This window comes from Arabidopsis thaliana, chromosome 4, assembly GCF_000001735.4.
Source record: "Arabidopsis thaliana chromosome 4, partial sequence".
Taxonomy (NCBI): domain Eukaryota; kingdom Viridiplantae; phylum Streptophyta; class Magnoliopsida; order Brassicales; family Brassicaceae; genus Arabidopsis; species Arabidopsis thaliana.
In genome coordinates, this window is record NC_003075.7 from 5,635,931 (window position 1) to 5,645,359 (window position 9,429).

The 9,429-nt window shown below is 34.5% G+C and overlaps 1 protein-coding gene and 1 pseudogene across 3 annotated transcripts; one reads left to right on the forward strand and one right to left on the reverse strand.

Annotated features, from left to right (window-relative positions):
• Nucleotides 1-548: 548 nt before the first annotated feature.
• Nucleotides 549-5,022, reverse strand: AT4G08850 (Leucine-rich repeat receptor-like protein kinase family protein). Of its 2 annotated transcripts, NM_179207.3 has the most exons (2): nt 1,719-5,022; nt 549-1,052 (listed from the first exon to the last, which is right to left on the reverse strand). In NM_179207.3, the coding sequence occupies exons 1-2, from the start codon at nt 4,564-4,566 to the stop codon at nt 763-765; spliced, it is 3,138 nt and encodes a 1,045-aa protein (NP_849538.2). In that variant the 5' UTR covers nt 4,567-5,022; the 3' UTR covers nt 549-762. The 2 variants fall into 2 exon arrangements, with proteins under 2 accessions (NP_849538.2, NP_192625.4); NM_116955.5 differs by lacking the exon at nt 549-1,052 and having other exon boundaries at nt 1,365-4,706.
• A 2,999-nt stretch (nt 5,023-8,021) lies between these two features.
• Nucleotides 8,022-9,115, forward strand: AT4G08860 (annotated as a pseudogene; the record flags this gene model as incomplete). Its single annotated transcript has 2 exons — nt 8,022-8,068; nt 8,518-9,115.
• Between the last annotated feature and the right edge of the window lie 314 nt (nt 9,116-9,429).

Consider the following 9,429-nt stretch of genomic DNA (forward strand, 5'->3'; position numbering starts at 1 on the left):
ATACACACCCTATGTTAAGAAACTCAAATAAAACTCACTATTTTGAAATAAATGCAAGAACGCGACATACTTTTGTATCTATTAAAGAGAAAAATTAAAGAAAGATGCAAACATTCTATATATATACAAAAGATGCAAACTAGTATGTATTTCGTCTCTTAAGTAACTTTTAGAAATAAAACAACTATATAATACTAAATACTAGGTAGATCGGATCATTGGTTCCGGTCCAGTTATAAACCGAACGAAACTGTTCGGGTCTAATTAAAGCATAACCAAGAGATTTGTGTATGGATTATGGTTTGGCTTGGATTAGTTTGAGTTTGGACTTCGGATGGTTCGATAGGGTTAAATTTTTTTAATACACACCCCTATGTTAACAAACTCAAATATAAAACTCATTATTTTGAAATTAAGAATTTCTATGATTTCTCAAATTTCAGTTTCTACTCAAATTCAAATTTTATCGCACTTGTTGTAAAAACGATATTTTTTCTTTGAATATAATTTAACATTAGATTTAAAAAAAAAAAAGAAAAAATCACAAGCAAAAACATTGACATATTTTTTGTATCTATTAGTGAGAAAAATTAAAGAAAGAAACATTATATATACAAAAGATGCAAACTATTATATAATTCATCACAAAAACTAAAATTCCATGAAACAAAAATATTAACCCATAATCAAAGAAACAAACACTACAACGTGTAAAGTTTCTGCTTGGTAGAGACTAGAGAGAGTCAGAGAAGAGACAAGTTCTTAAGAAAAGGCAGTGGAGATAGAGAGCATTGTTGGGCGAGCTTGTGGATCAGAATGTAAACACAAAAGTGCAACTTTCAAAATCTCTAAGACCTCCTCTTTAATCTCCGGTGTCGGTTCCGGTAGCCGGTGGTCGGAAATGCTTTTCAGTGACAGAGTTGCATCGGGAGGTGAGGATGAAAGAGTTGAAACTAGATCTCCTGGATGCTCTCCTTTGATCACTTCAAGTGTTAGAACTCCAAAGCTATACACATCGCATTTCTCAGTCACTTTCATCGCATAAGCTAGTTCTGTCACATCCAAATTTCACAAACATGTTAGTCACTATCATTATTTTTATTTATGATATATACTAAATAATAAATCAGATTTATAAGACTTATAGGAATTGCATTTTAAACTAACTCAAACTATACCAAAATGAATCAAATAGAAATGCTTAGTACTTGAAATTTGGCAAAAAAATAAAACGAAGTAAAATCGATTTTCTAACCAAAATTCATGAATAATTTATGTTTCAAAATCAATATATTAAATATAAATATAATATCATTACATAATCTAATAATAATTTTCACTAATTCTTTTTTTTTTTTTTTTTTTTTTGTAAATTTTACATTTATTTAAAAGCTGAACCAAATCCAAACTTAAAACATTATTTTTTTCTTTCTAGAAATTAGACTAGGAATTTCATTACCTACAAAAATTTTGGTTTTTATTTGGTTATAATATAATGAATTCTAGTTGTTTACTTAATTTGCAACAAAATTTTGGTTAAAAACTGAACCAAATCCAACCCATAGTCAAAAAAAACTTCAAACCGAAACAAAACATTTTGGTTTTTATTTGGTTAAAATTTAACCCGAATAAACCAAATCTAACCATAATTTCAACCCGACCCGACCATAACCGGGTCAAATCCACAACCAATTTATCCAACGGGTCAAAAAGCGTACCTGGAGCAACATAGCCGTAAGTACCAGCAACGGCGGACCAATTTGAAGAATCCGGTTTAAGAAGCTTCGCAGTACCAAAATCAGAGATCTTCGCTTCATAATCCTCGCCGAGAAGAATATTCCCACTACTAATATCACGGTGAACAATCGCCGGAGACCGATCATGATGCATATAAGACAAAGCATGAGCCACACCTTTCACAACGTTGATCCTCTTTCCCCAATCTAACTTCTTCGCTTCATCATCATTCTCCAAAACTTTCCTCAAGCTTCCTCTCTCCATGTACTCGTAAACCAGAAACGTGTTGCGGCGATGCGAGCAGAATCCGAAGAGTTTCACGACGTTCCGGTGACGGATCTCGGTTAGTGCTCTGATTTCGTTGAGAAACTCTTGTTTTGTTGATGGATTTGAGATTGATGAGTCTGTTGTTTCGTTTAGCTTTTTCACCGCCATGATTGCGTTTGGTAGCTTTGCTTTGTAGACTTTGCCGTGTCCTCCGGTTCCGATTAGGTATTTTGGATCGAATTCTCCTGTTGCTTTGATGATCTCTTGGTATCGGACTTTGCCGTCGAAGCTGAAGATTGATAATGTTTCTCCTCCTGATTCTGAATCTGTATGCTCCTCGATTTGTTTTGTTCGTTTACGGAAACAGATGAAGATTCCGGCGCAGACGGAGAGGATTATGATTGCTCCGATGATCGGAACTAGTATGTAGATGATTAGGTTTCGATCCTTGTGTGATTTCTTTGAGGATGTGATTGAACATGGCTTCAAGCCTTGTGTGGTGTTAACACTACCACATAAGTCTTTGTTACCTTCAAAAGCATCTGGAGGTGCGTTTCGAAACGCTGCGTTATCTGGAATTGGACCTTGGAGGTTGTTGTGTGATACATCGACGTGTGTTAGTGCTAGCATATCTTTGAAACTTGGTGGGATTTGACCTGAGAGATTGTTGTGTGAGAGGTCGAGTCTTTCGAGGTTTTGTAAAGATCTGAATTGTGATGAGATCTCTCCGTCGAGCTGATTGTAGCTGAGATCAAGCATTTGTAACTGAGATAGCTTTGTTAACCCCTCCGGGATGGTTTGATCCAAGTCGTTTCTGCTCAGGTTCATGTAGTAGAGCCTTGGCAAATTGTTGAGCGTTGGGGGTATTTCGGAACTGAATCGGTTTGAGGATAGATCAAGATACTCAAGATTGGTTAAGAGTCTGATTCCTGAAGGGATTTTGCCTGATAGCCGATTCCCGTTGAGTTGGAGTTTTGATATACGGTTGATATTGCTGATTGATTCAGGTAGCTCGCCGGTGATGCGGTTGGAAGATAGATCGAGCTGACTTAGCTGTGTCATGTTCCAAATCTCAGGTGGGATGGCTCCAGTGATGCTGTTGTTTGAGAGGATGAATGCAACCAGCTTTTGACTTTGTTCCCAGTTGGCTGAAAGTTGTCCATGAAAGTTGTTGTTGCTGAGATCGATGAAGTTGAGAGTCGGGTAAACTCCGAAAGCCTCAGAGATATCTCCGGAGAAACTATTCCCTTTGAATCTTACTCTGATCAAGCTCTTGCAATCTCTCAAGCTTTTAGGAACAGGACCTTCGAAGTGATTATCATCTAGCGTAAGATTCTCAAGCTTTCCACCTCTACAGATGGTATCAGGCAAGAAACCGGTGAAGTTGTTGGTGTCGAGCTGCAGGACGGTGAGCTCTGTAGAGTTAGCAATTCCCGGTGGGATGGGACCAGAGAGCTGATTATCACGTAGGAACAACCATTCCAACGCGGTTAACTTGCCAAAAGAATCGGGAACAGGACCGGTGAGTTTGTTCTCACTTATCTCCAAATCAATCATTGATTCCATTTCGCCTAGTTCCGGTGGAATCGAACCATTGAGTTGATTCAGGTAAAGATGAAGAACGGCTAGGGTTTTGATGTTTCCTAAGGTAGAAGGTATTGGACCGGTAAGCTTATTTGTGTGGAGACTAAGTGTATCTAAAGCGGTCATATTACCAATCTCAGGAGGGATTTCACCAGAGAGCTGATTTTCAAACATATTGAGAAGAGTTACATTCTTCAAATTCCCGAAACTAGAAGGGATTTTACCGGTAAGGTTGTTCCTATCTAGACATAGCTCTCTAAGGTTGGGTAAGTTTCCTATTTCAGAAGGAATTGAACCAGAAAGAGAATTGATAAAGAGGTAGAGGTTAACTAGTTTGGTAAGGTTTCCAAAAGAAGAAGGTATTGGTCCGGTTAAAAGATTGTCGTATATAGCTATCTCCGTAACCTTAGTTAACCGACCGATCTCAGAAGGAATCGATCCGTTTAACTTGTTTTCAACTAGATGGAGAGTATCTAAATTACTCAAATCACCAAGTTCAGGTGGGATTTCACCAACTAACTGGTTAATCGACAAATCGAAGTATTCGAGTTTCGAGAACCGTCCCCATAAAGGAGAGATGGTTCCAGAGAAACGGTTCATACTGAGATCAACAAAAGTGAGATTGGGGAGAGACGAGAATGGAAAATCTTCGAAAGTACCTTCGATACCGGTATTAGTAAGATTCAACCGTATAATGCTCCCGAGTGAGCAGGCAACACCATACCAACTGGTACAAAAGCTGCTTGTGTTTGGATTGACCCAAGAAGATAGCTTTGATGAACTTGTCTGGTTTGTGAAAGTTGACTTCCATTTCAAAAGAGCATTAGCTTCTTCCACCGTTGCAGAAACAGCAAAAGAACAACTCAAAACTATAGATATGATCAAAAGAACTTGAAGATCACGAGGCTTTTCTTTACAAGCCATTCTCTCTTTGAATGAGGTTAGTGATATTTTTCTTTCTGGGTTTGTTTTGTTCATACAGTTGCAGATTATCTCTCTACGGTCTTTTATAAACTGAAAATTGATTTCGTTGACTAGTCCGTGATAGTTGACTATGGGTTGTCACTTGTTAATAGAGGACAAATAAGTCAATATCTTGAATTCTCTCTTTAATTATTAGCCGTTTACTTTGTCAAACAAAATCTTCGGAAATTATCACTTCACACACACATTCACATTAATATAAAAATAGTTTACTGACTTGTTTAAGTTGTTGTTTTCTACTTTTGTATAAAGATAATGTATGAGTTCTTTGAATGTTATATTATAATGTATTTAAAAAAAAACACTTATATAAAAGTTATTGACGGCAGGATTGGTGGATTTATATGGACTGACAACGATGGTCAATTTTTCATTAGCAAATAAAATATGGGTTAGTCATGTTCATTTGGACGATAAGATTAATTAGTTTTTTCAACAATGGGAAAATGCATTGATGTTACTTTTAGTATAGTAATATAATACAAATCTTTCTTAAAAATATCTCTTAACTTTATTGTGTGATTTTTTAACAACTTGTACCATAAAATAAGAAACTATTTTTCTTATAAGAATGTAAATATCATTTCAAAAAATGAAAGATATAGAAATTACAAAGTAAATTCTAAAAATATGGTCCCATACCGTCCCATACCAAAAAAGCTAAAGAATTATGAAAGTATATACATTCGAAAATCAAATCATCACTAAATTCTTAAGTAGTAAAGGTTACTTAAGAATCAACTCGATAAAAAAGACTCACCTAAGCAGAACATGGCTAGAAACAAGAGCAGTAAGGGAAAAAAAGATCTTCAGACTGACTAGAATGCTTAGCGGAAGTCCCTTTAACGTAAGTTCAAACCTAAAAAATACGAAACTTAAATAAAACACGGACGCCTCAAGAGTCAAGATCACCATATGTAGATTTAACATCTCGAATTATTATTATTATTCTTTTTTTTTATTTTTTAATCTCGAATTTCCTTATCACTGTAAATAACAAAAGAGGTTTAGTTTTATTTTTGTCAAATATACTTTGGTAAAAATAATAGAAATTCAACTTTTAGGGAAGAGATCTACGACAAAAAGGATTGACTTTTGAAGTCTTGCACAAGGTATGGTCATGTACAATCAACTGGTCCCCTCAATGTAATCTCATGGACCTTCTTATTGTATTGTATGTTTTTTTTTTCTTTGTATTGAATTGTTAATATATTATTTCTTAGTTCAAGTATGTAAATCCTAAATAGTTATTAAGATAGCATTCGTTATAATTTTCTTTGGAAAATAATGTGTGAAACCAAGTCATTTTCGTATAGAAGAAGCCAGACAAAATTAGAAAAGAAATTCAAAGACAACTAGAAACTTGACAAAAAATAGAAGAATTGATTGATTGAGGTATAGACTTAGTGCGAAGACTGAATAACAAAGGTTAGCTTGCATGACTAGTAGGTAATAAGATTTACGTGACTCTATTGGCCGAGAAAGAAAAGCTCCACCATTGTTTACACGAACACTTAATTTTTCAAACGTAAATTGTAATCATCTCGACCATCATCAAAATCCTAACTATTCAATCATTTAAAACGCATATAAAACCAAAAATTTATAATCCATAACGAAATCATTCTCATAAAAAGTTAACAATAACCCAATTCGTTGAAAATCCGAATTGTGTATTATCTGATACTTATTTTTACATCATAAAAAGTTATAATTTTAAGAACATCTTATGGTTTATTTTTTAATTAACTCTTCTTAATATCATATTCTTCTTATTCTATGACATATCACGTATGTCATCTCTTCTTTAGTTTTCGTTTTTATTATTCAATATAATTCTGTTAAAATAAGATTATTATATATAAAAAAAAGGAAGAAGAGGAAAACAGTCCTTTGAGCTTTTGTAACGCGTTTTCTCTTGTTTTTAAGGAACAATTAAGGGCTTGATTGGTTTTCCCTCTGCCATCCGCAAACGCTGCATTTGCGGGTGGTAGCGGTTGTTAGCGATTGGCACCAATCATACAAACTGCTAGATACCGCTTTGGACCGTTCGAAATCGCCAGATTTCAAAATCTCCTTCCCACAAACGTTTGTGGGCGGTAGCGGTTAGATTTTTTTTTTTTTTAATTAATTAAAAGAATTATGTCTTCCACCCAAACCCTATATATCTTATTCTTATCAGAAAACCCTAATCAATATATTAAAACTCTATTCTCTCAATTACGACATCCACCCAAACTGACGAAAATCAAAATCAAAATCAAGAATCAACGTAAGTATGATCTATCATTTCATCCATTCATTAGCTAGTGTAATTCTCTGAGTATTTCATGGCATCGTCATTTTTTTTATTTTTTATTTTTTTGAGTTTTTTGATTGAATACATGTTTTAATTTGTTTTCTCGATTAGAAAATCATTTGGTCAGACGAGATGACCCGTTTCTTGTTACAACTTTATCATATGTATAGAGGCAATCCGGAAAACCCGCGAGTTCAACGTTATTTACAGTTTATCACACTACTTGATGCAATTTTTGGTGATGTACCAAATGCATAAAGTATTAAGCTTTTTCTTACAAAATTTATTTATTTTTGAATTTAATGTTTTATTTATGGTTTTAATTATTAAGCATGTTTAATTTTTCTAATATTTTCAATTTATCATAATAATATATTGTATTTTTTCTTTTAATAGTAATATATTATATTTATTTTGGTTATTTTTTATTTAATTACTATTGCACTCGCTGGTTTACCAGTCATAAAACTCCCGCAAACGCACCCATTATCAAACGTTCAACCAGTCGTTCAAAACGCTTGATAACGCTTGAAACCGCAACCGCCCGTTTCCGCAAACTCCCGCAACCGCAACCGCACCCGCTGCGTTTAAACCAGTCAGGCCCTAAGTAATCAATTTCTTAAAACAGACAAACAAAAAACCTTAAAACGCTTAGACATAATGTCATTATTTTTAAATTTTCCCAAATTGTAGCAATTACACGATTGCTAGAGTCTCTCAATATACCTATTTTAGGTGTCCCTACTGGCTATTGGCTACTGTTAGGGTTTCTAATTAAACCCATCTAGTATTCTGACCAAACACTCTTCTCCTCTCTACTGCCAAACTATATATTATAAACAAGTATAGTTGTGATATTCTAAAATATGTTGTACTAACCATATAGAATAATTAGTATATATGTAGCAATATGAATAATATTTTGTACTATAATGTAAACAATTTTTTGGTCCAGTTCTGCATATATATAATTATCAAATATTACTGTATAAAAATGTCAAAAATTAATATTTATGATGGATATTAGAAATATTAATATTAATGCGCATGTTAATTAGCCTGACTAGATTATCCTATAGATTAGACGGTACATGTATTACTTTTCCCTCCATATATTTAGTAGAGCATGTGTTTGAAATAGTCATACAAAATGAATCCAAAAACTGTTATGAGCAATTCATTCTACAAACGGATGCTGTAATTCCTCACAAATTATGAAATGAATGTAGAGTTGATCAAGAACAACGTGTTTGAAGATTGGATCAAGGAAAAAAAGATAAAGATTCGAACAAGGCCACTAATTAAGGGATCATTATAGGAAAGAGACCACCACCTACGCTCAAGTTAAAGTATAATTATAGTCAAACTTTTTGAATGTTATATTTTTAATACCCTGAAACTGAAGATTGGGACGACTAGGATTGGTGGATTATATATGGATCGACAACGATGGTCCGTTATAATATATATAATATAATATAATATAATATTATATAATAAAACGTAGTCAAGTACTCATGTTCATTTGAATGATAATTTAAGGTAGATTTTTTTTTTCTCCATCATTTTATTGAAAGTATCCGTATATATTGATGGATTGATGAAACTATTTGGGAAAAGATGAATTATATTCAATTAGTTTAGAGGTTTTGGTTAGTTCGGGAAGTTGCTAAAGCATATGCGGTGGTAGGAGTGCCTCGGAGATTAGTGGGCAGAGAAGAGAGACTAATCTCATGGAGTAGACTAAGTGAAGGTTGGTGCAAGTTGAATACAGACGGAGCGTCAAGAGGCAATCCCGGATTAGCGGCGGCAGGAGGGGTCTTACGGGAGAGCAATGGGGAATGGCGCAGAGGGTTTGCAATTAATATCGGGATATGCTCAGCACCTCTTGCTGAGTTATGGGGTGTATACTACGGGTTATTCATGGCCTGGGAGTGTAAAGTATCCCAATTAGAGTTAGAGGTGGACTCGGAGGTTGTTGTTGGGTTTCTTCGGACAGGGATAAGTGAATCTCACCCGCTGTCCTTCCTAGTACGCATGTGCTATGGCTTTATCTCAAGGGACTGGATAGTCCGGATTTCTCACAAGTATAGGGAAGCTAATCGTCTAGCGGATGGGTTAGCGAACTATGCATTTTCTTTACCTCTTGGTTTTCAGTTTTTTTATGTTTGTCCGGATGCTGTTTATTCGGTTATGTTGGAAGACCGGAACGGAATGTCGTTTCCGCGTCATGTTCGTTTGTAATTTCTTTTAGTTTGAATAAAAAATAGGGGACATTGTTCCCCATCACTTACCAAAAAAAAAAAAGTTTAGAGGTTTTGGTTAAACTCAAATTGATATCACTTTAGAGATTTAAGTTGGTTTAATTTAATTTAGTCTAAATTGGTGAGTTAAATGAGTAAACCATTAACCCATTGCAACCCAACTTATTTGATCCATCTAATCATTTGATTCAATAACTCATTTGAACCATCAACTCATTTGAGTCAAAATTTTCAATTCATTAAAATTCATGAGTTGAGTTGAATTGGGATGACCAATAAAACGACCCATTTTGA

What these genes read in the sequence shown, in the direction of transcription:
- AT4G08850 (NM_179207.3), bottom strand. Translation starts at nt 4,566, where the DNA reads ATGAACAAAACAAACCCAGAAAGAAAAATATCACTAACCTCATTCAAA. An exon ending in TTACGGCTATGTTGCTCCAG is followed by an intron (nt 1,053 to 1,718) that starts GTACGCTTTTTG and finishes TGGATGTGACAG; the next exon opens with AACTAGCTTATGCGATGAAA.